The sequence below is a fragment of the Dendrobates tinctorius genome, unplaced genomic scaffold, assembly GCF_039654945.1.
Source record: "Dendrobates tinctorius isolate UK_male_01 unplaced genomic scaffold, ASM3965494v1 ptg000342l, whole genome shotgun sequence".
Lineage (NCBI taxonomy): Eukaryota > Metazoa > Chordata > Amphibia > Anura > Dendrobatidae > Dendrobates > Dendrobates tinctorius.
The window spans coordinates 5,397,939-5,425,238 of record NW_027362008.1 but is presented as its reverse complement, the minus strand read 5'-3'; the positions used below and the strand labels follow the sequence as shown (position 1 = coordinate 5,425,238).

Sequence of the window (27,300 nt, the reverse complement as noted above, 5' to 3'; positions counted from 1 at the left end):
GCAACAGCTGATGCTGCAGTTCTCTACCCAAGATCGTCGTGGGACACACTCGTGGACTGCTTCGGATCGTGGGTGAGTATTTTTGTGGTTTGTTATGTTAATATTTATTCCGTAAAAGACAATGGCTTCGGGGAACAATGTGACAAGTATTGGTAAGTATGTTACTCTATGTTATATGTACTGTATGTCTATGTATGTATTGTATGAATGTATTGTATGTAGTATGTATGTAGTATATATGTGGTATATATGTAGCATGTAGTATGTATGTAGTATGTATGTAGCATGCATGTAGCATGCAGTATGTATGTAGCATGCATGTAGTATATATGTAGTATGTATGTTGCATGTAGTATATATGTAGTATGCATGTTGCATGCATGTAGTATATATGTAGTATGTATGTTGCATGTAGTATATATGTAGTATGTATGTTGCATGTAGTATGTATGTTGCATGTAGTATATATGTAGTATGAATGTAGCATGTATGTAGTATGTAGTATGAATGTAGCATGTATGTAGTATGCATGTTGTATGTATGTAGCATGTAATTTTTTTTTTTTTTTTTTTTTTTTACATTCAACACATTAGCCGGATGATGGGACTACTACTGTCCCATCATTGGCTAATGTGTCAATCACTGTCATGGTAGCAGGCATCGCCCGATGGGACTTGTAGTCCCATCGGACGATGCCTGCACAGACCCCCGAAGCCTGCACAGCCCCCCGGCAGGCCGGCACAGCCCCCCGGAGCCTGCACAGCCCCCCGGCAGGCCGGCACAGCCCCCCGGAGCCTGCACAGCCCCCCTGGCAGGCCGGCACAGCCCCCCGGCAGGCCGGCACAGACCACCGGAGCCTGCACAGACCCCCTGGCAGGCCGGCACAGCCCCCCGAAAGGCCCGTACAGACCCCAGAGAGGCTGTACAAGGGAAAAACAGGATTTTTCTTATTCCGATACCGGAAGTCCCATAGACTTGAATGGGACTTCCGGTATCGGAATCGGCGATACCGATACTTTTTTTTAAGATCGGCCGATCCATTCCGATCCGATACTTTGAAGTATCGGACGGTATCGCTCAACTCTACCCATCACCCCACTATCCTGAGGTAAAGGTCGCTCTCATCCTATGTTTTACCCCATCACCCCACTATCCTGAGGTAAAGGTCGCTCTCATCCTATGTTTTACCCCATCACCCCACTATCCTGAGGTAAAGATCGCTCATCCTATGTTTTACCCCATCACCCCACTATCCTGAGGTAAAGGTCGCTCTCATCCTATGTTTTACCCCATCACCACAATATCCTGAGGTAAAGGTTAAACTCATCCTATGTTTTACCCCATCACCCCACTATCCTGAGGTAAAGGTCGCTCTCATCCTATGCTTTACCCCATCACCCCACTATCCTGAGGTAAAGGTCGCTCTCATCCTATGTTTTACCCCATCACCCCACTATCCTGAGGTAAAGGTTAAACTCATCCTATGTTTTACCCCATCACCCCACTATCCTGAGGTAAAGGTCGCTCTCATCCTATGTTTTACCCCATCACCCCACTATCCTGAGGTAAAGGTCGCTCTCATCCTATGTTTTACCCCATCACCCCACTATCCTGAGGTAAAAGTCGCTCTCATCCTATGTTTTACCCCATCACCCCACTATCCTGAGGTAAAGATCGCTCTCATCCTATGTTTTACCCCATCACCCCACTATCCTGAGGTAAAGGTCGCTCTCATCCTATGTTTTACCCCATCACCCCACTATCCTGAGGTAAAGGTTAAACTCATCCTATGTTTTACCCCATCACCCCACTATCCTGAGGTAAAGGTCGCTCTCATCCTATGTTTTACCCCATCACCCCACTATCCTGAGGTAAAGATCGCTCTCATCCTATGTTTTACCCCATCACCCCAATATCCTGAGGTAAAGGTCGCTCTCATCCTATGTTTTACCCCATCACCCCACTATCCTGAGGTAAAGGTCGCTCTCATTCTATGTTTTACCCCATCACCCCACTATCCTGAGGTAAAGGTCGCTCTCATTCTATGTTTTACCCCATCACCCCAATATCCTGAGGTAAAGGTCGCTCTCATCATGTTTTACGCCATCACCCCACTATCCTGAGGTAAAGGTCGCTCTCATCATATGTTTTACGCCATCACCCCACTATCCTGAGGTAAAGGTCACTCTCATCCTATGTTTTACCCCATCACCCCACTATCCTGAGGTAAAGATTGCTCTCATCCTATGTTTTACCCCATCACCCCAATATCCTGAGGTAAAGGTCGCTCTCATCCTATGTTTTACCCCATCACCCCAATATCCTGAGGTAAAAGTCACGCTCATCCTATGTTTTACCCCCACACCCCAAAATCTTGAGGTAAAGGTTAAACTCATCCTATGTTTTACAGCATCATCCCAATATCCAGAGGTAAAGGTTGCCCTCATCCTATGTTTTAACCCATCACCTCCCTATCCTGAGGTAAAGGTCGCTCTCATCCTATGTTTTACCCCATTACCCCAATATTCTGTAGTAAAGGACAGCCTCATCCATGTTTTACATCATCACCCCAATATTCTGTAATAAAGGACCACCTCAGCCATGTTTTACCCCAATAACATAAGATGAAGGTCGCCCTCATCCTATGTTTTGCACCATAATTTTTATATCCTGAGGTAAAGGTCGTCCTCATTCAACTGAATGCCTCAATATTCTTAGGTAAAGGTCCGCCCCATTAGTAATGAGTGGGCACTAAAATGTTTGAGTGCTCGGTACTCGAATCAACCAGGTCGGTCGCCTGGATGGGCTGAGTGTAATGGAAGTCAGTGGGAAGCTCCAGCATTTTTCCAGCAAGACCATAAGATGAGGGCGGGGGGGAGGAGACCCTAAGATGAGGGCGGGGGGAGGAGACCCTAAGATGAGGGCGGGGGGAGGAGACCCTAAGATGAGGGCGGGGGGGAGGAGACCCTAAGATGAGGGCGGGGGGGAGGAGACCCTAAGATGAGGGCGGGGGGGAGGAGACCCTAAGATGAGGGCGGGGGGGAGGAGACCCTAAGATGAGGGCGGGGGGGGAGACCCTAAGATGAGGGCGGGGGGGGGGAGACCCTAAGATGAGGGCGGGGGGAGGAGACCCTAAGATGGGGGCGGGGGGAGGAGACCCTAAGATGAGGGCGGGGGGAGGAGACCCTAAGATGGGGGCGGGGGAGGAGGAGACCCTAAGATGAGGGCGGGGGGGAGGAGACCCTAAGATGAGGGCGGGGGGGAGGAGACCCTAAGATGAGGGCGGGGGGAGGAGACCCTAAGATGGGGGCGGGGGGGAGGAGACCCTAAGATGAGGGCGGGGGGAGGAGACCCTAAGATGAGGGCGGGGGGGAGGAGACCCTAAGATGAGGGCGGGGGGGAGGAGACCCTAAGATGAGGGCGGGGGGGAGGAGACCCTAAGATGAGGGTGGGGGGAGGAGACCCTAAGATGAGGGCGGGGGGAGGAGACCCTAAGATGGGGGCGGGGGAGGAGGAGACCCTAAGATGAGGGCGGGGGGAGGAGCGGAAACTTGCTGAAATCGTGTATCTGAGTCCCAGGTCGCTGCTGGAATCAATGTTGTCAGAGTATTACTCCACTTTTATGGTCTGACAATAAAACATACAAAACTGATGATAAAATGGAGTTTACAGGGAAAAGTGTTCGGAAACATTCTTATCTGTATAATGACTTGTATGTAAGGCAAAATAAAAAGACACAAGGGGAACCTGTCAGCTGTTTTGGCTGATATAAGATGCGGCCACTGTCTTTCGGGGCTTATCTACAGCATTCTATAATGCTGAGATATCACCTAAGGAAAAGCACCAAAAAAGACCAAGTAAAAAAATACAAAACTTTATTAAAGACAGCAAAGTATTATTTATATAAAGCAAAAATGAATAGGAATGTGACAGAGGTATGCCAGAAAGAGAGGAGCCACAGATGGAGTCAGACAAACCAACAGGCATGTAAACAGTAAATAATTTTGCTCAAAAAGTGCCAGTGCATATGTGCAATAAAAAATACACCCAATAGTATAGCCTGGAAAAACAGTGTCTCCTGACCACGGAATAAGCACAAATGTCCAGAAAGGTTGTATACCGAAATCAAGGACATAATGTACAGAGCAAAAGAATTAAAGATAGATAGTACTAAAAAAAGCCTGATAGGTTACCCGAGACTCTGGTGCCACCCGCCCCAACGCGCGTTTCGGCGCTGTGCCTTCTTCTTCTGTACTTTATGTCCTTGATTTTTTTTAACAAAGTCTGGAATTTTTTTTCACCACTTAGATAAAAAAGAACCTAGACGTGTTTGGTGTCTAGAAATTCGTAATGACCTGGGGAATCATAATGGCAGGTCAGTTTTAGCATTTAGTGAAACTAGCAGAAAAAAGCCAAGCAAAAAACAAGTGTGGGATTACACTTTTTTTTTGCAATTTCACCACAATTGGAATTTTTTATCCCCGTATTCGAGTACACGACATGGTAAAACCAATGATGTTGTTCAAAAGTACAACTCATCACGCAAAAAATAAGCCTTCACACGGCCATATTGATGGAAAAATAAAAAAGTTATAGCTCTAGGAAGAAGGGGAGCAAAAAAACAAAAACGCAAAACCCCTTAAAAGCTTCGGGGGTTTGGGGGGAGGAAAAAAAGCCCCATGTTGAGTTGGGAGTTGTTGGAGTGACGTTGAGGGGACAAGATCCAGGCTGGGGTCCTGGATGGATGGCCTTTGGAGTGTTGGAGATCGGTTGCCGGCTGGACTGGATCTCTCTGCTACGGTTGTATTATCTGTCTGGATTTCACAAGCCTTAAGGATTGCTTCTCCTGAACACATGGACGTCTGGAGGAGCCTGGACTGTGACTACAGACTGTTCTGGCCGGAGATACGAAATCTGTGGGCCAACCAAACGCTGGCAGTCAGTGCCACTGCTCCCGTACCAAGCAATACCCACCATCGGCCCCAAGGAGGGGATCTTGTGGACTGGGAGCCATGTATCCTGACACCTGAAATTGTTGTAAAACCGTGGATGTAAGGAATAAAAACAGTTTCATTGTTCTCCTGCCTAGTTGAGTATTATAACCCAGACCTTCACATCGTCACTGTGCACCTCATGGGCGGGATGTGATTACACCCGGTGATGGGCGCAGCTTTTATTCTCTTTGTTCTTTCTCTTTAGGTTCATGGGTGTTTGTGTGCATCAGGGACAGCTTCACGCCCTCACTGAGGTAAGTGGGGTGCACACGCGGTGGGTCTGGTGCTTCCCTCTCTCCTGGGGTCCGTTATGAACGTTCACATTCCCTGAAACAAAGCAAAGATTATGTAAATGCTGTAGAATTTAACCACAACTACGTGCGTACTGATCAGACGTGCCTGCAGCCGTTGCCCTGAGCGTGCTAGTCAGTCGTGCCTGCAGCCATCGCCCTGCACGTGCTGGTCAGTCGTGCCTGCAGCCATCGCCCTGAGCGTGCTGGTCAGTCGTGCCTGCAGCCATCGCCCTGAGCGTGCTGGTCAGTCGTGCCTGCAGCCATCGCCCTGAGCGTGCTGGTCAGTCGTGCCTGCAGCTATCGCCCTGAGCGTGCTGGTCAGTCGTGCCTGCAGCCGTCACCCTGTGCATGCTGGTCAGTCGTGCCTGTAGCCATCGCCCTGAGCGTGCTGGCCAGTCGTGCCTGCAGCCGTCGCCCTGCGTGTGCTGGCCAGTCGTGCCTGCAGCCATCGCCCTGAGCGTGCTGGTCAGTCGTGCCTGCAGCCGTCGCCCTGTGCATGCTGGTCAGTTGTGCCTGCAGCCATCGTCCTGCGCGTGCTGGTTAGTCGTGCCTGCAGCCATCGCCCTGCGCGTGCTGGTTAGTCGTGCCTGCAGCCATCGCCCTGCGCGTGCTGGTTAGTTGTGCCTGCAGCCATCGCCCTGCGCGTGCTGGTTAGTCGTGCCTGCAGCCATCGCCCTGAGCGTGCTGGTTAGTCGTGCCTGCAGCCGTCGCCCTGAGCGTGCTGGTCAGTCGTGCCTGCAGCCGTCGCCCTGAGTGTGCTGGTCAGTCGTGCCTGCAGCCGTCGCCCTGTGCATGCTGGGCAGTCGTGCCTGCAGCCGTCTCCCTGAGCGTGCTGATCAGTCATGCCTGCAGCCATCGCCCTGAGAGTGCTGGTCAGTCGTGCCTGCAGCCATCGCCTTGAGCTTGCTGGTCAGTCGTGCCTGCAGCCGTCATCATGAGTGTACTGATCAGACATGTCTGCAGTCGTCGCCCTGCGCATGCTGGTCAGTCATGCCTGCAGCCGTCACCCTGAGCGTGCTGGACAGTTGTGCCTGCAGCCGTCATTCTGAGCGTGCTGGACAGTTGTGCCTGCAGCCGTCGCCCTGAGTGTGTGGACAGTCGTGCCTGCAGCCGTCACTCTGAGCGTGCTGGACAGTCGTGCCTGCAGCCGTCGCCCTGAGCATGCTGTTCAGTCATGCCTGCAGCCATCGCCCTGAGCATGCTGTTCAGTCGTGCCTGCAACCGTCACTCTGAGCTTGCTGGACAGTCGTGCCTGCAGCCGTCACTCATTGCATTCTGGGTATTTCCATCTCCTCTTCTTTCAGTACATTAATGGAGGTAACCTGGAGCAGCTGCTGCAGAGCGCGGAGCTGCTGTCCTGGTCCGTACGTGTCAAGCTAAGCCTGGATATCGCCCTTGGCCTGCGCTACCTGCACGCAAAGGGTGTCTTCCACCGTGACCTCACCTCCAAGGTAATGACCCGTGTACTGCGAGCACCATCAACAGAGATGAAGACTAACATCCTCCATATACAGCGACGTCCAGTAACCCGCTGCTCGCCCTCTCTGCTTCTCTCCCCCAGAACTGCCTGGTGCGCTGTGATGACAGCGGATACACCGCCGTGGTGGCAGACTTCGGATTGGCTGAGAAAATTCCTGACCACAGGTAAGAGCGCAGTGTCATGTGACTGAACGCGGGGGATAGAGATGAGGGAACAGCGCAGCGCACGTCCCATGCTGACAGCGGCACAGCGCACATCCCATGCTGACAGCAGCTTAGCGCACATCCCATGCTGACAGCAGCTTAGCGCACGTCCCATGCTGACAGCGGCATAGCGCACATCCCATGCTGACAGCAGCTTAGCGCACGTCCCATGCTGACAGCGGCACAGCGCACATCCCATGCTGACAGCAGCTTAGCGCACATCCCATGCTGACAGCAGCTTAGCGCACATCCCATGCTGACAGCAGCTTAGCGCACATCCCATGCTGACAGCGGCCCAGCGCACATCCCATGCTGACAGCGGCACAGCGTACATCCCATGCTGACAGCAGCTTAGCGCACATCCCATGCTGACAGCAGCTTAGCGCACATCCCATGCTGACAGCGGCCCAGTGCACGTCCCATGCTGACAGCGGCATAGCGCACATCCCATGCTGACAGCGGCACAGCGTACATCCCATGCTGACAGCGGCACAGCGTACATCCCATGCTGACAGCAGCTTAGCGCACATCCCATGCTGACAGTGGCCCAGCGCACATCCCATGCTGACAGTGGCCCAGCGCACATCCCATGCTGACAGCGGCCCAGCGTACGTCCCATGCTGACAGCGGCGTAGCGCACGTCCCTTGCTGACAGCGGCCCAGCGCACATCCCATGCTGACAGCGGCCCAGCGCACATCCCATGCTGACAGCGGCCCAGTGCACATCCCATGCTGACAGTGGCCCAGCGTACATCCCATGCTGACAGCGGCACAGCGTACATCCCATGCTGACAGCAGCTTAGCGCACATCCCATGCTGACAGTGGCCCAGCGCACATCCCATGCTGACAGTGGCCCAGCGCACATCCCATGCTGACAGCGGCCCAGCGTACGTCCCATGCTGACAGCGGCGTAGCGCACGTCCCTTGCTGACAGCGGCCCAGCGCACATCCCATGCTGACAGCGGCCCAGCGCACATCCCATGCTGACAGTGGCCCAGCGCACATCCCATGCTGACAGTGGCCCAGGGCACATCCCATGCTGACAGTGGCCCAGCGCACATCCCATGCTGACAGTGGCCCAGCGCACATCCCATGCTGACAGCGGCACAGCGCACGTCCCATGCTGACAGCGGCACAGCGCACATCCCATGCTGACAGCAGCTTAGCGCACATCCCATGCTGACAGCAGCTTAGCGCACGTCCCATGCTGACAGCGGCATAGCGCACATCCCATGCTGACAGCAGCTTAGCGCACGTCCCATGCTGACAGCGGCCCAGCGCACATCCCATGCTGACAGCGGCCCAGCGCACGTCCCATGCTGACAGCGGCCCAGCGTACGTCCCATGCTGACAGCGTCCCAGCGTACGTCCCATGCTGACAACGGCCCAGCGCACATCCCATGCTGACAGCGGCCCAGCGCACGTCCCATGCTGACAGCGGCCCAGCGCACATCCCATGCTGACAGCGGCACAGCGTACATCCCATGCTGACAGCAGCTTAGCGCACATCCCATGCTGACAGTGGCCCAGCGCACATCCCATGCTGACAGCGGCCCAGCGTACGTCCCATGCTGACAGCGGCGTAGCGCACGTCCCTTGCTGACAGCGGCCCAGCGCACATCCCATGCTGACAGCGGCCCAGCGCACATCCCATGCTGACAGCGGCCCAGCGCACGTCCCATGCTGACAGCGGCCCAGCGTACGTCCCATGCTGACAGCGTCCCAGCGTACGTCCCATGCTGACAGCGGCCCAGCGCACATCCCATGCTGACAGCGGCCCAGCGCACGTCCCATGCTGACAGCGGCCCAGCGTACGTCCCATGCTGACAGCGGCCCAGCGTACGTCCCATGCTGACAGCGGCCCAGCGTACGTCCCATGCTGACAGCGGCCCAGCGTACGTCCCATGCTGACAGCGGCCCAGCGTACGTCCCATGCTGACAGCGTCCCAGCGTACGTCCCATGCTGACAACGGCCCAGCGCACATCCCATGCTGACAGCGGCCCAGCGCACGTCCCATGCTGACAGCGGCCCAGCGCACATCCCATGCTGACAGCGGCACAGCGTACATCCCATGCTGACAGCGGCCCAGCGTACGTCCCATGCTGACAGCGGCGTAGCGCACGTCCCTTGCTGACAGCGGCCCAGCGCACGTCCCATGCTGACAGCAGCTTAGCGCACATCCCATGCTGACAGTGGCCCAGCGCACATCCCATGCTGACAGCGGCCCAGCGTACGTCCCATGCTGACAGCGGCGTAGCGCACGTCCCTTGCTGACAGCGGCCCAGCGCACATCCCATGCTGACAGCGGCCCAGCGCACATCCCATGCTGACAGCGGCCCAGCGCACGTCCCATGCTGACAGCGGCCCAGCGTACGTCCCATGCTGACAGCGTCCCAGCGTACGTCCCATGCTGACAGCGGCCCAGCGCACATCCCATGCTGACAGCGGCCCAGCGCACGTCCCATGCTGACAGCGGCCCAGCGTACGTCCCATGCTGACAGCGGCCCAGCGTACGTCCCATGCTGACAGCGGCCCAGCGTACGTCCCATGCTGACAGCGGCCCAGCGTACGTCCCATGCTGACAGCGGCCCAGCGTACGTCCCATGCTGACAGCGGCCCAGCGCACGTCCCATGCTGACAGCGGCCCAGCGCACGTCCCATGCTGACAGCGGCCCAGCGCACGTCCCATGCTGACAGCGGCCCAGCGTACGTCCCATGCTGACAGCGGCCAAGCGCACGTCCCATGCTGACAGCGGCCCAGCGTACGTCCCATGCTGACAGCGGCGTAGCGCACGTCCCATGCTGACAGCGGCCCAGCGCACGTCCCATGCTGACAGCGGCCCAGCGCACGTCCCATGCTGACAGCGGCCCAGCGCACGTCCCATGCTGACAGCGGCCCAGCGCACGTCCCATGCTGACAGCGGCCCAGCGCACGTCCCATGCTGACAGCGGCCCAGCGCACGTCCCATGCTGACAGCGGCCCAGCGCACGTCCCATGCTGACAGCGGCCCAGCGCACGTCCCATGCTGACAGCGGCCCAGCGCACGTCCCATGCTGACAGCGGCCCAGCGCACGTCCCATGCTGACAGCGGCCCAGCGCACGTCCCATGCTGACAGCGGCCCAGCGCACGTCCCATGCTGACAGCGGCCCAGCGCACGTCCCATGCTGACAGCGGCCCAGCGCACGTCCCATGCTGACAGCGGCCCAGCGCACGTCCCATGCTGACAGCGGCCCAGCGCACGTCCCATGCTGACAGCGGCCCAGCGCACGTCCCATGCTGACAGCGGCGTAGCGCACGTCCCATGCTGACATCGGCGTAGCGCACGTCCCATGCTGACAGCGGCACAGCGCAAGTCCCATGCTGACAGCGGCACAGCGCACGTCCCATGCTGACAGCGGCATAGCGCACGTCCCATATTGACAGCGGCACAGCGCACGTCCCATGCTGACATCGGCGTAGCGCACGTCCCATGCTGACATCGGCGTAGCGCACGTCCCATGCTGACAGCGGCACAGCGCACGTCCCATGCTGACAGCGGCACAGCGCACGTCCCATGCTGATAGTGGCACAGCGCACGTCCCATGCTGACAGCGGCATAGTGCACGTCCCATATTGACAGCGGCGTAGCGCACATCCCAGAAATGTCTATAGTTTTTCTGTAGCACATATACCGGTAGTTTTCATGGAGCAGCATCATTATTATAAGGTGTAGGAAATATACTGGCGACATTAAAGTAAACCGTAATCTACAGATCAGGAATATATGCTTCACCTTACAGAACAGCTTTTATTGACCCAGAATAATTTCTCATGCAAAATAGAAACCAAAATATGAGCAGAAATTAAAGTGCTTGACATTAGACTGTCGCTGATATGATTTGTCAGGGTTGTCCCTATATAACATCCAACAGTAATCTGCCATCATTGAGTCACTCCTGGTAGCGGTGCCCCATTACTGTAATGTCCTGGTGACACCGCTCGCCTTGTTCATCGCTTACATCCCCAAGATTGTGAGGGAAGAAATGTAAATGTGAATGCAGAAAGTGCATGTTCAGAGACCTGCGACATCCGGGACCCTGGGATGCATTTAGCGGTTCCTCAGCACCTTTGCTGGAGATTTTTTTTTTTTCCTAAGACGTTTTCACAGATCCACTTGAAGGTTTTCCAAGATCTCAATTGCTTATCACTTACAAGTTCCTCCAAACACATCATCTCTCATAAGCTCCCACATCTGAGGACCAGCAAATGCCCCTTCCTTCAGTTCTGATGGTGAAATACTGGAGAATTTCTGTGAAGTGTACTGGATCCTTTGTGAATTTGTCTTTGCCATGGCTTTCACAAAGTTTGTAATCAATCTCATCTTTATATGCAGTGGGAAAAGAAAGATTTTTGTAGGAGCAACTCCAGGATTCTGCTGGACATTGTCTCTACCTGGAGCATAGATGTTTCTCTGTCCCCAATCACGATGAATATAATGCTCTACTGTATTTCTACCGTCCCATAAACACAAGAAGCAACAATATTTTGTGAAACCTCCTTGCATTCTCAATTTGTCAATAGCAGACCAATCACTTTCAAATCTCCAGATATTCCATTGATGATGCTTATATTGTGTATAGAATCCAAAACTGACAGATCTTCATAACTTTCCTTTAGATGACATGAGTGAGCAATAGTGATTCATGTTTCCATTGTGAAGCAGCACTGCTTTCAAACTTCTGTGGGATGAGTCCGTAAACAATCGCCAAACTGCAACAAAACACTCTTCAGTTCTTAAAAGAGGCCATTCACATTGCTACAGCACACCGTTGGTCCATCAGCTGTGAACAATTGTGTAAAAGTGTTACGTCTGTTTCGGTAATAACACACTTTGACATCATCATGAAGAAGATTCTCCTGTTTCAACCTAGAAGTTCAGCTTTATGTTTTGACAATGAAAGGTCTCTGATGGATCATTTAATTCATGTTTAGTGAAGTGTTCCGGCTGCTCCGCCAGGTACATTCTCATCTTGACCTGAGGTCTCCATGTCTTCTCCAGTAGCTTCAGCTCCATAGTCTTCATATTCCACTTCATTTTCATCCAGTCCAGACAACGGTGGTACAGGAACTGGCAAGGTACTGTCACATGAAACTGGCCTAAGATTCAAGCTCAGGGTAATTCATCTATGTTCTTTGTTGCCCTTCAGTTTGGTAAGGCCTCTTTCACACATCCGTAGTCGGCGGTCAGCTGAAATCCGCTAAAGGGGGAAAAACTGATCCGTCGCCATTCAGCGAAGATCGGATGACAGCGGACTACGGATCCATGGAAGGAGGAAAGCGCCGGAAATTAAAGTGACCGCGGTCCTTTTAAAGTATCGCCGCGATATCGCAGGACTGCAAGAGTACCTCCATGAACGAGTGCGGGTCTCGATCACCGCAGGCATCTTTGAGATCGGGCAATGTCGCGGGGATTGGAGGAGAGATCTGTGAAGCCCGCTGGGTCTGGAGGAGAGATCGGTGAAGCTCGCAGGGTCTGGAGGAGAGATCGGGCAATCTCACGGGGTCTGGAGGAGAGATCCGGCAAACTCGCGGGGTCTGGAGGAGAGATCCGGCAAACTCGCGGTGAGGAGAGAGAGAAATTCTCCAGCAGCCAGATTGGATTTAGGGTTAAGTATGTAGCAAGAGTCAAAAATGCGGATCCGGCTCCCAAAACAACGTTGCATTGTCCGTCCGATGATGTCAGCGGACGCCGAAATTTTGGCGGATCCTCAGAAATGCAGATGCAACGGACGACCGTCAGTCAAAATCCGCCGCTAATGCAAGTCAATGAGGAAAAAAGCGGATCCGCCAAGAAAAATGACGAATCCATTTTTTTGCAAAACGGCGGATTTTGACTGATGGTGACAAACAGATGTGTGAAACAGGCCTAAAACAATTAGCAGTCATCACTATGATTTCTGGGTTCTCTCCAAATCATGGGAACAGCGAATGGCATAGCCACTGTCCTCATATTCAGCCAGTCATGATGACCACCTGAACATCTTGAGCCTGTCACATGAGGGGGCCTGCTTTTGTCTTCATCACCAAGTGGACACTTACAGTCCATCTGTTACTTCATCTTAATGTCATGAGTGATTGAAGGTACTTGGCCTTTTGGTGTAAAAGAACCACACACAGAATCTGCTTGGATGATTGAGCCACTATCGGGGCAAACAATAGAGTAAGTTCAGGTCAATGGTGATGACAAACAAAAAGAAAAATGTGATGAGCCGGGCGACTACATGTAGATGTTTCCCCAGAGATGACAGAGGCAGCTTGTATTTAGCGCTGATGGCGGTAATCTGGGAGATAACTATATACTGTCGTGAGGTAAACGGCTCAGCCTGTTCCTTACAGATGGACACTTGCAGACAGGCAGCTTCTCAGGGTGATACTGGCTGCTCTCAGGTTCTCTCTCTGTGGAGACCCTCTCTCAGTTACACCTCGGTGGCGGAGCTGTTTTCTTCCCTCTGAGGCAAATTGTCCTCCCAGAAATGCAGTGAAGATCCTCTCACTATGGTGGCTGTCCGCTGCCTTCCCTTCTATTCCCTGAGGCAGGGCTCAGATCCCTGTACAGGCCTGTCTCCTGTCTGTCTCACACACCAGTCCTCGCTGCTATCACCATCCTTTTCTGACTGACTCAAAACTTACCGCCTCATAACAGCTTCTCATATCTTAACGCCTCATAACAGTTAGCTTCTCATATCTTACCGCCTCATAACAGTTAGCTTCTCATATCTTACCGCCACATAAGAGTTAGCTTCTCATATCTTACCGCCACATAACAGTTAGCTTCTCATATCTTACCGCCTCATAACAGTTAGCTTCTCATATCTTACCGCCTCATAACAGTTAGCTTCTCATATCTTACCGCCACATAACAGTTAGCTTCTCACATCTTACCGCCTCATAACAGTTAGCTTCTCACATCTTACCGCCACATAACAGTTAGCTTCTCATATCTTACCGCCACATAAGAGTTAGCTTCTCATATCTTACCGCCACATAACAGTTAGCTTCTCACATCTTACCGCCACATAACAGTTAGCTTCTCACATCTTACCGCCACATAACAGTTAGCTTCTCATATCTTACCGCCACATAAGAGTTAGCTTCTCATATCTTACCGCCACATAACAGTTAGCTTCTCATATCTTACCGCCACATAACAGTTAGCTTCTCACATCTTACCGCCTCATAACAGTTAGCTTCTCATATCTTACCGCCACTTAAGAGTTAGCTTCTCATATCTTACCGCCACATAACAGTTAGCTTCTCACATCTTACCGCCACATAACAGTTAGCTTCTCACATCTTACCGCCTCATAACAGTTAGCTTCTCACATCTTACCGCCACATAACAGTTAGCTTCTCATATCTTACCGCCTCATAACAGTTAGCTTCTCATATCTTACCGCCACATAAGAGTTAGCTTCTCATATCTTACCGCCTCATAACAGTTAGCTTCTCATATCTTACCGCCACATAACAGTTAGCTTCTCATATCTTACCGCCACATAACAGTTAGCTTCTCATATCTTACCGCCACATAACAGTTAGCTTCTCACATCTTACCGCCTCATAACAGTTAGCTTCTCATATCTTACCGCCACATAACAGTTAGCTTCTCATATCTTACCGCCTCATAACAGTTAGCTTCTCATATCTTACCGCCTCATAACAGTTAGCTTCTCATATCTTACCGCCACATAACAGTTAGCTTCTCACATCTTACCGCCTCATAACAGTTAGCTTCTCACATCTTACCGCCACATAACAGTTAGCTTCTCATATCTTACCGCCACATAAGAGTTAGCTTCTCATATCTTACCGCCACATAACAGTTAGCTTCTCACATCTTACCGCCACATAACAGTTAGCTTCTCACATCTTACCGCCACATAACAGTTAGCTTCTCATATCTTACCGCCACATAAGAGTTAGCTTCTCATATCTTACCGCCACATAACAGTTAGCTTCTCATATCTTACCGCCACATAACAGTTAGCTTCTCACATCTTACCGCCTCATAACAGTTAGCTTCTCATATCTTACCGCCACTTAAGAGTTAGCTTCTCATATCTTACCGCCACATAACAGTTAGCTTCTCACATCTTACCGCCACATAACAGTTAGCTTCTCACATCTTACCGCCTCATAACAGTTAGCTTCTCACATCTTACCGCCACATAACAGTTAGCTTCTCATATCTTACCGCCTCATAACAGTTAGCTTCTCATATCTTACCGCCACATAAGAGTTAGCTTCTCATATCTTACCGCCTCATAACAGTTAGCTTCTCATATCTTACCGCCACATAACAGTTAGCTTCTCATATCTTACCGCCACATAACAGTTAGCTTCTCATATCTTACCGCCACATAACAGTTAGCTTCTCACATCTTACCGCCTCATAACAGTTAGCTTCTCATATCTTACCGCCACATAAGAGTTAGCTTCTCATATCTTACCGCCACATAACAGTTAGCTTCTCACATCTTACCGCCACATAACAGTTAGCTTCTCATATCTTACCGCCTCATAACAGTTAGCTTCTCATATCTTACCGCCACATAAGAGTTAGCTTCTCATATCTTACCGCCTCATAACAGTTAGCTTCTCATATCTTACCGCCACATAACAGTTAGCTTCTCATATCTTACCGCCACATAACAGTTAGCTTCTCATATCTTACCGCCACATAACAGTTAGCTTCTCATATCTTACCGCCACATAACAGTTAGCTTCTCACATCTTACCGCCTCATAACAGTTAGCTTCTCATATCTTACCGCCACATAACAGTTAGCTTCTCACATCTTACCGCCACATAACAGTTAGCTTCTCACATCTTACCGCCACATAACAGTTAGCTTCTCATATCTTACCGCCACATAAGAGTTAGCTTCTCATATCTTACCGCCACATAACAGTTAGCTTCTCATATCTTACCGCCACATAACAGTTAGCTTCTCACATCTTACCGCCACATAACAGTTAGCTTCTCATATCTTACCGCCTCATAACGGTTAGCTTCTCACATCTTACCGTCTCATAACAGTTAGCTTCTCATATCTTACCGCCACATAACAGTTAGCTTCTCATATCTTACCGCCTCATAACAGTTAGCTTCTCACATCTTACCGCCACATAACAGTTAGCTTCTCATATCTTACCGCCACATAACAGTTAGCTTCTCACATCTTACCGCCTCATAAGAGTTAGCTTCTCATATCTTACCGCCACATAACAGTTAGCTTCTCATATCTTACCGCCACATAACAGTTAGCTTCTCATATCTTACCACCTCATAACAGTTAGCTTCTCATATCTTACCGCCACATAAGAGTTAGCTTCTCATATCTTACCGCCTCATAACAGTTAGCTTCTCATATCTTACCGCCTCATAACAGTTAGCTTCTCATATCTTACCGCCTCATAACAGTTAGCTTCTCATATCTTACCGCCACATAACAGTTAGCTTCTCATATCTTACCGTCTCATAACAGTTAGCTTCTCACATCTTACCGCCTCATAACAGTTAGCTTCTCATATCTTACCGTCTCACAACAGTTAGCTTCTCATATCTTACCGCCACATAACAGTTAGCTTCTCATATCTTACCGCCTCATAACAGTTAGCTTCTCGTATCTTACCGCCTCATAACAGTTAGCTTCTCATATCTTACCGCCACATAACAGTTAGCTTCTCACATCTTACCGCCTCATAACAGTTAGCTTCTCACATCTTACCGTCTCATAACAGTTAGCTTCTCATATCTTACAGCCACATAACAGTTAGCTTCTCATATCTTACCGCCACATAACAGTTAGCTTCTCACATCTTACCGTCTCATAACAGTTAGCTTCTCACATCTTACAGCCACATAACAGTTAGCTTCTCATATCTTACCGCCACATAACAGTTAGCTTCTCATATCTTACCGCCACATAACAGTTAGCTTCTCATATCTTACCGCCTCATAACGGTTAGCTTCTCACATCTTACCGCCACATAACAGTTAGCTTCTCATATCTTACCGCCACATAACAGTTAGCTTCTCATATCTTACCGCCTCATAACAGTTAGCTTCTCACATCTTACCGCCACATAACAGTTAGCTTCTCATATCTTACCGTCTCATAACAGTTAGCTTCTCACATCTTACCGCCACATAACAGTTAGCTTCTCATATCTTACCGCCACATAACAGTTAGCTTCTCACATCTTACCGCCTCATAACAGTTAGCTTCTCATATCTTACCGCCTTGTAACAGTTAGCTTCTCATATCTTACCGCCACATAACAGTTAGCTTCTCACATCTTACCGCCACATAACAGTTAGCTTCTCATATCTTACCGTCTCATAACAGTTAGCTTCTCACATCTTACCGCCACATAACAGTTAGCTTCTCATATCTTACCGCCACATAAAAGTTAGCTTCTCACATCTTACCGCCTCATAACAGTTAGCTTCTCACATCTTACCGCCTTGTAACAGTTAGCTTCTCATATCTTACCACCTCATAACAGTTAGCTTCTCATATCTTACCGCCACATAAGAGTTAGCTTCTCATATCTTACCGTCTCATAACAGTTAGCTTCTCATATCTTACCGCCTCATAACAGTTAGCTTCTCATATCTTACCGCCTCATAACAGTTAGCTTCTCACATCTTACCGCCACATAACAGTTAGCTTCTCATATCTTACCGCCACATAACAGTTAGCTTCTCATATCTTACCGCCTCATAACAGTTAGCTTCTCATATCTTACCGCCTCATAACAGTTAGCTTCTCATATCTTACCGCCTCATAACAGTTAGCTTCTCATATCTTACCGCCACATAACAGTTAGCTTCTCATATCTTACCGTCTCATAACAGTTAGCTTCTCACATCTTACCGCCTCATAACAGTTAGCTTCTCATATCTTACCGCCACATAACAGTTAGCTTCTCATATCTTACCGTCTCATAACAGTTAGCTTCTCATATCTTACCGCCTCATAACAGTTAGCTTCTCATATCTTACCGCCTCATAACAGTTAGCTTCTCATATCTTACCGCCACATAACAGTTAGCTTCTCATATCTTACCGTCTCATAACAGTTAGCTTCTCATATCTTACCGCCTCATAACAGTTAGCTTCTCATATCTTACCGCCTCATAACAGTTAGCTTCTCATATCTTACCGCCACATAACAGTTAGCTTCTCATATCTTACCGTCTCATAACAGTTAGCTTCTCATATCTTACCGCCACATAACAGTTAGCTTCTCATATCTTACCGCCACATAACAGTTAGCTTCTCACATCTTACCGCCTCATAACAGTTAGCTTCTCATATCTTATCGCCTCATAACAGTTAGCTTCTCACATCTTACCGCCTCATAACAGTTAGCTTCTCATATCTTATCGCCTCATAACAGTTAGCTTCTCATATCTTACCGCCTCATAACAGTTAGCTTCTCATATCTTACCGCCTCATAACAGTTAGCTTCTCATATCTTACCGCCACATAACAGTTAGCTTCTCATATCTTACCGCCTCATAACAGTTAGCTTCTCATATCTTACCGCCACATAACAGTTAGCTTCTCATATCTTACCGCCACATAACAGTTAGCTTCTCATATCTTACCGTTACATAACAGCTTCTCATATCTTACCGCCACATAACAGTTAGCTTCTCATATCTTACCGCCTCATAACAGTTAGCTTCTCATATCTTACCGCTACATAACAGTTAGCTTCTCATATCTTACCGCCACATAACAGTTAGCTTCTCATATCTTACCGTTACATAACAGCTTCTCATATCTTACGCCACATAACAGCTTCTCATATCTTACCGTTACATAACAGCTTCTCATATCTTACCGCCTCATAACAGTTAGCTTCTCACAACTTACCGCCTCATAACAGTTAGCTTCTCACAACTTACCGCCACATAACAGTTAGCTTCTCACATCCTACCGCCTCATAACAGTTAGCTTCTCACAACTTACCGCCTCATAACAGTTAGCTTCTCACATCCTACCGCCACATAACAGTTAGCTTCTCACAACTTACCGCCACATAAGTGTCATGATCTCAGTGCGGGTTTGACTCGCACGCGTGGGGTAACAGTTAGCTTCTCATATCTTACCGCCTCATAACAGTTAGCTTCTCACATCCTACCGCCTTGTAACAGTTAGCTTCTCACATCTTACCGCCTCATAACAGTTAGCTTCTCACATCTTACCGCCACATAACAGTTAGCTTCTCATATCTTACCGCCACATAACAGTTAGCTTCTCATATCTTACCGCCACATAACAGTTAGCTTCTCATATCTTACCGCCTCATAACAGTTAGCTTCTCATATCTTACCGCCTCATAACAGTTAGCTTCTCATATCTTACCGCCACATAAGAGTTAGCTTCTCATATCTTACCGCCTCATAACAGTTAGCTTCTCATATCTTACCGCCTCATAACAGTTAGCTTCTCATATCTTACCGCCACATAACAGTTAGCTTCTCACATCTTACCGCCTCATAACAGTTAGCTTCTCATATCTTACCGCCTCATAACGGTTAGCTTCTCATATATTACCGCCACATAAGTTAGCTTCTCATATCTTACCGCCACATAACAGTTAGCTTCTCATATCTTACCGCCACATAACAGTTAGCTTCTCATATCTTACCGCCACATAACAGTTAGCTTCTCATATCTTACCGCCTCATAACAGTTAGCTTCTCATATCTTACCGCCACATAACAGTTAGCTTCTCACATCTTACCGCCTCATAACAGTTAGCTTCTCATATCTTACCGTCTCATAACAGTTAGCTTCTCATATCTTACCGCCACATAACAGTTAGCTTCTCACATCTTACCGCCTCATAACAGTTAGCTTCTCACATCTTACCGCCTCATAACAGTTAGCTTCTCATATCTTACCGCCTCATAACAGTTAGCTTCTCATATCTTACCGCCACATAACAGTTAGCTTCTCACATCTTACCGCCTCATAACAGTTAGCTTCTCACATCTTACCGCCACATAACAGTTAGCTTCTCACATCTTACCGCCTCATAACAGTTAGCTTCTCATATCTTACCGTCTCATAACAGTTAGCTTCTCATATCTTACCGCCACATAACAGTTAGCTTCTCATATCTTACCGCCACATAACAGTTAGCTTCTCATATCTTACCGCCTCATAACAGTTAGCTTCTCATATCTTACCGCCACATAACAGTTAGCTTCTCACATCTTACCGCCTCATAACAGTTAGCTTCTCATATCTTACCGTCTCATAACAGTTAGCTTCTCATATCTTACCGCCACATAACAGTTAGCTTCTCACATCTTACCGCCTCATAACAGTTAGCTTCTCATATCTTACCGTCTCATAACAGTTAGCTTCTCACATCTTACCGCCTCATAACAGTTAGCTTCTCATATCTTACCGTCTCATAACAGTTAGCTTCTCATATCTTACCGCCACATAACAGTTAGCTTCTCACATCTTACCGCCTCATAACAGTTAGCTTCTCATATCTTACCGCCTCATAACGGTTAGCTTCTCATATATTACCGCCACATAAGTTAGCTTCTCATATCTTACCGCCACATAACAGTTAGCTTCTCATATCTTACCGCCTCATAACAGTTAGCTTCTCATATCTTACCGCCTCATAACAGTTAGCTTCTCATATCTTATCGCCTCATAACAGTTAGCTTCTCACATCCTGCCGCCTCATAACAGTTAGCTTCTCATATCTTACCGCCTCATAACAGTTAGCTTCTCATAGCTTATCGCCTCATAACAGTTAGCTTCTGATATCTTACCGCCTCATAACAGTTAGCTTCTCATATCTTACCGCCTCATAACGGTTAGCTTCTCATATATTACCGCCACATAAGTTAGCTTCTCATATCTTACCGCCACATAACAGTTAGCTTCTCATATCTTACCGCCTCATAACAGTTAGCTTCTCATATCTTACCGCCTCATAACAGTTAGCTTCTCATATCTTACCGCCACATAAGAGTTAGCTTCTCATATCTTACCGCCACATAACAGTTAGCTTCTCACATCTTACCGCCACATAACAGTTAGCTTCTCACATCTTACCGCCACATAACAGTTAGCTTCTCATATCTTACCTCCTCAGAACAGTTAGCTTCTCATATCTTACCGCCACATAACAGTTAGCTTCTCATATCTTACCGCCACATAACAGTTAGCTTCTCATATCTTACCGCCTCATAACAGTTAGCTTCTCATATCTTACCGCCTCATAACAGTTAGCTTCTCATATCTTACCGCCTCATAACAGTTAGCTTCTCATATCTTACCGCCTCATAACAGTTAGCTTCTCATATCTTACCGCCTCATAACAGTTAGCTTCTCACATCCTGCCGCCTCATAACAGTTAGCTTCTCATATCTTACCGCCTCATAACAGTTAGCTTCTCATAGCTTATCGCCTCATAACAGTTAGCTTCTGATATCTTACCGCCTCATAACAGTTAGCTTCTCATATCTTATCGCCTCATAACAGTTAGCTTCTGGTATCTTACCGCCTCATAACAGTTAGCTTCTCATATCTTACCGCCTCATAACAGTTAGCTTCTGATATCTTACCGCCTCATAACAGTTAGCTTCTCATATCTTATCGCCTCATAACAGTTAGCTTCTGGTATCTTACCGCCTCATAACAGTTAGCTTCTCAAATCTTACCGCCTCATAACAGTTAGCTTCTCATATCTTACCGCCTCATAACAGTTAGCTTCTCATATATTACCGCCACATAACAGTTAGCTTCTCATATCTTACCGCCTCATAACAGTTAGCTTCTCAAATCTTACCGCCTCATAACAGTTAGCTTCTCATATCTTATCGCCTCATAACAGTTAGCTTCTGATATCTTACCGCCTCATAACAGTTAGCTTCTCATATCTTACCGCCTCATAACAGTTAGCTTCTCATATATTACCGCCACATAACAGTTAGCTTCTCAAATCTTACCGCCTCATAACAGTTAGCTTCTCAAATCTTACCGCCTCATAACAGTTAGCTTCTCATATCTTATCGCCTCATAACAGTTAGCTTCTGATATCTTACCGCCTCATAACAGTTAGCTTCTCATATCTTACCGCCTCATAACAGTTAGCTTCTCATATATTACCGCCACATAACAGTTAGCTTCTCATATCTTACCGCCTCATAACAGTTAGCTTCTCATATCTTACCGCCACATAACAGTTAGCTTCTCATATATTACCGCCACATAAGTTAGCTTCTCATATCTTACCGCCACATAACAGTTAGCTTCTCATGTCTTACCGCCACATAACAGTTAGCTTCTCATATATTACCGCCACATAACAGTTAGCTTCTCATATATTACCGCCACATAACAGTTAGCTTCTCATATCTTACCGCCTCATAACAGTTAGCTTCTCATATCTTACCGCTACATAACAGTTAGCTTCTCATATCTTACCGCCACATAACAGTTAGCTTCTCATATCTTACCGCCACATAAGTTAGCTTCTCATATCTTACCGTTACATAACAGCTTCTCATATCTTACCGCCTCATAACAGTTAGCTTCTCATATCTTACCGCTACATAACAGTTAGCTTCTCATATCTTACCGCCACATAACAGCTTCTCATATCTTACCGCTACATAACAGTTAGCTTCTCATATCTTACCGCCTCATAACAGTTAGCTTCTCATATCTTACCGCTACATAACAGTTAGCTTCTCATATCTTACCGCCACATAACAGTTAGCTTCTCATATCTTACCGTTACATAACAGCTTCTCATATCTTACCGCCACATAACAGTTAGCTTCTCATATCTTACCGTTACATAACAGCTTCTCATATCTTACGCCACATAACAGTTAGCTTCTCATATCTTACCGCCACATAACAGTTAGCTTCTCATATCTTACCGCCTCATAACAGTTAGCTTCTCACATCCTACCGCCTCATAACAGTTAGCTTCTCACAACTTACCGCCACATAACAGTTAGCTTCTCACATCCTACCGCCACATAACAGTTAGCTTCTCACATCCTACCGCCTCATAACAGTTAGCTTCTCACAACTTACCGCCACATAACAGTTAGCTTCTCACATCCTACCGCCACATAACAGTTAGCTTCTCACATCCTACCGCCTCATAACAGTTAGCTTCTCACAACTTACCGCCACATAACAGTTAGCTTCTCACATCCTACCGCCACATAACAGTTAGCTTCTCACAACTTACCGCCACATAAGTGTCGTGATCTCAGTGCGGGTTTGACTCGCACGCGTGGGGTTAATGTCTGGAACCAGTGCTGATGACTGGCATTTCTGGGGTTAAAGGTTGTGATCCCGGTGCAGGCTTACCTGCTCACCTGGGGCTATGATTGTGGCCTCTCATTGGTTCTGGGGGAGGCTTCTTATAGCCTCAGGACGCTCCCATCCCCGTCAGTTATACTTTCGCCCTTGGCATAGTGTGGTGACCCCTGAGTGTGTTAGTGCTGTGTTCTGGTTGCTTGATTCTCTGTGTATGACTCGGCCTGTTCTCTGGATATTGCTTTGGATTCTGCTTGGTACCTTCTATGTCTGTTTGGTTTTGACTTCTGCTTGTCCCTGACTATCCGCTCTGTCTCATCTTTGGTACGTTACGGCTATCTCTGTGGATGACCTCTGTTTTGCCTGACTCTGAGTAATCCTGTATGGTGTCTTTCCATCTCAATAAGCAGGACGCTAAGCCCCGCCTCGCAGTCACATGATCGTAGGTCTCGTGTCTGCTTGCTAAACTTCAGTATCCACAGGTCCTGTGCATCGGTACTTTCTGGCTGTACCTGACCCCGGTACCCCTACAGTGCGGGTGAGTCCCTGCTCAGCGGAGGCTGCACGCCGGCGCTGACAGGATCCTGACATTCAGGACACGCGCACTGGCTCAGTGAGCAAGTACAGTGCGGTGTTCCTGACATTATAACTGACCATTAAGTTTTTGGGTTTTTTTTTTTCCTCTGCTGAGAGTTATGGATCCCATACAATCTCTTGCTGAGCAAATGAAAAGTCTGAGTCAGATGTTTCAGGGTTTATCTCTGGAGCAGCCAGCTCCGGCTCGTTCTCAGCAGCAGGTTTCTAAGACAGTGCGGGGAGCTTTAGCTGCTGGGTCTCTGGGGGCTGGGGCGAGTGATGTTGTTTTGGTGTCCCCGGAACCACCTGTTAAACTGCCTGATTTTTTTTCTGGGAACAAAAAGGAGTTCAGGGTCTTCATGGAGGGGTGCAAACTCTTCTTTAGTTTGAGGCCACGTTCCTCTGGGGACGAAAGTCAAGAAGGTAGGGGTCATTATGTCTCTGTTAAGAGGGTCCCCACAAGCTTGGGCTTTCTCCCTTCCTCCCACTGCCCCTGAGAGAGTGTCTGTGGATGCGTATTTTGAGGCCCTCGGGCACATACAGTGGGGCAAAAAAGTATTTAGTCAGTCAGCAATAGTGCAAGTTCAACCACTTAAAAAGATGAGAGGCGTCTGTAATTTACATCATAGGTAGACCTCAACTATGGGAGACAAACTGAGAAAAAAAAATCCAGAAAATCACATTGTCTGTTTTTTTTTTAATTTTATTTGCATATTATGGTGGAAAATAAGTATTTGGTCAGAAACAAAATTTCATCTCAATACTTTGTGATATATCTTTTGTTGGCAATGACAGAGGTCAAACGTTTTCTGTAAGTCTTCACAAGGTTGCCACACACTGTTGGTATGTTGGCCCATTCCCCCATGCAGATCTCCTCTAGAGCAGTGATGTTTTTGGCTTTTCGCTTGGCAACACGGACTTTCAACTCCCTCCAAAGGTTTTCTATAGGGTTGAGATCTGGAGACTGGCTAGGCCACTCCAGGACCTTGAAATGCTTCTTACGAAGCCACTCCTTCGTTGCCCTGGCGGTGTGCTTTGGATCATTGTCATGTTGAAAGACCCAGCCACGTTTCATCTTCAATGCCCTTGCTGATGGAAGGAGGTTTGCACTCAAAATCTCACAATACATGGCCCCATTCATTCTTTCATGTACCCGGATCAGTCGTCCTGGCCCCTTTGCAGAGAAACAGCCCCAAAGCATGATGTTTCCACCACCATGCTTTACAGTAGGTATGGTGTTTGATGGATGCAACTCAGTATTCTTTTTCCTCCAAACACGACAAGTTGTGTTTCTACCAAACAGTTCCAGTTTGGTTTCATCAGACCATAGGACATTCTCCCAAAACTCCTCTGGATCATCCAAATGCTCTCTAGCAAACTTCAGACGGGCCCGGACATGTACAGGCTTAAGCAGTGGGGCACGTCTGGCACTGCAGGATCTGAGTCCATGGTGGCGTAGTGTGTTACTTATGGTAGGCCTTGTTACATTGGTCCCAGCTCTCTGCAGTTCATTCACTAGGTCCCCCCGCGTGGTTCTGGGATTTTTGCTCACCGTTCTTGTGATCATTCTGACCCCACGGGGTGGGATTTTGCGTGGAGCACCAGATCGAGGGAGATTATCAGTGGTCTTGTATGTCTTCCATATTCTAATTATTGCTCCCACAGTTGATTTCTTCACTCCAAGCTGGTTGGCTATTGCAGATTCAGTCTTCCCAGCCTGGTGCAGGCTACAATTTTGTTTCTGGTGTCCTTTGACAGCTCTTTGGTCTTCACCATAGTGGAGTTTGGAGTCAGACTGTTTGAGGGTGTGCACAGGTGTCTTTTTATGCTGATAACAAGTTTAAACAGGTGCCATTACTACAGGTAATGAGTGGAGGAAAGAGGAGACTCTTAAAGAAGAAGTTACAGGTCTGTGAGAGCCAGAAATCTTGATTGCTTGTTTCTGACCAAATACTTATTTTCCACCATAATATGCAAATAAAATGGAAAAAAAAACAGACAATGTGATTTTCTGGATTTTTTTTTCTCAGTTTGTCTCCCATAGTTGAGGTCTACCTATGATGTAAATTACAGACGCCTCTCATCTTTTTAAGTGGTGGAACTTGCACTATTGCTGACTGACTAAATACTTTTTTGCCCCACTGTATATGATGAGCCGGACCGAGTGCGATTGGCAGAGGACATGGTGATGAGTGTCTGTCAGGGGAAACACTCGGCTGAGTGGTTTTGCACAGAATTCCGTCGCTGGGCCGCAGAGGTCTCTTGGGACGACGCCACACTCCGAGGACTCTTTCGCAGAGGCTTGTCTGAGCGGTTACAGGATGCCTTGGCATTACATCCCCCACCTAACTCTCTCGAGGACGCCATGACCCAGGCCGTCCTGATGGACCGCAGGCTGCGGGCCAGGGGGGTGATGCAGGCGGAGACTCCATTGTTCCCTAGTGGAAAAGAGACTGTTTCTGTACCCATGGGAGTAGGGGCTCTCTCCCTGAAGGAAAAGGAGAGACAACGCCGGAGAGAAAAGCAGTTATGCTTCTACTGTGGTAAAACGGGACATTGGAAAAGGGAGTGTCCTGATTGTCCATCCTCAACCCGGTCGATGGGAAACGACTAGGTCTGGGTAGTCAGCGGGGAGACTACTCTGACCCTCAGGTACCCTTTTCCTCGTTTTCTAAGGCGTTGCTTCATGTGGAACTGTTAGTGGACGATTGTTGTTTTCCCTCTACAGCTTTCGTGGACTGCGGATCATCCATCAATCTCATTGACTCCCAATTGATCACACGCTGTAAGATAGGGACAGTTAGACTTAAGGTTCCGATCAAAGTGGTGGCCATTGACTCTTCCCCCCTCACTAAAGAGGGAATTCTCTTTATGTCTGACTTGTTTTCACTCAAAGTGGGCGCTATCCATGTGGAAAAATTAAGTTGCTTGGTTCTGGACAATCTACCAGCAGGATTGGTGTTGGGCATGCCCTGGTTACAACGCCATAACCCAGTCATTAACTGGAAAACGGGGGAGATTGTTCAGTGGGGGTTTAATGATTCGATGTTATGTGATAAGTCTGCACTATTGGTTGAACCTGTTAAATCTGTATCTGTGTCATCTGTCGAGCTGGAAGGTATTCCGGAGTACCTGAAAGAATTCGAAGATGTGTTCTCTGAAAGCGAGGCCGAGACGTTGCCGCCACATAGACCCTTTGACTGCGCTATCGAGTTAGTCCCGGGGGCTAAATTGCCTAAAGCCCGTCTGTTTAATTTATCTGGCCCTGAGCGCTTGGCCATGAAAGATTACATTGCTGAGAGTCTTCGCAAAGGACACATACGTCCCTCAGTCTCACCTGTGGCGGCAGGTTTTTTTTTTTTTTGTTAAGAAAAAAGATGGT

The 27,300-nt window shown here is 48.5% G+C and overlaps 1 protein-coding gene across 1 annotated transcript in view; it reads left to right on the top strand.

Moving 5' to 3' along the window:
• The window catches only part of LOC141074885 (dual specificity testis-specific protein kinase 2-like), a 112,515-nt gene that overhangs the window by 47,959 nt on the left and 37,256 nt on the right, over positions 1–27,300 (top strand). The window contains exons 4-6 of the mRNA XM_073562193.1: positions 5,200–5,248; positions 6,592–6,738; positions 6,849–6,931. Of these exons, the coding sequence (XP_073418294.1) occupies positions 5,200–5,248; positions 6,592–6,738; positions 6,849–6,931 (279 nt within the window). The remainder of the gene's footprint in view (positions 1–5,199; positions 5,249–6,591; positions 6,739–6,848; positions 6,932–27,300) is intronic.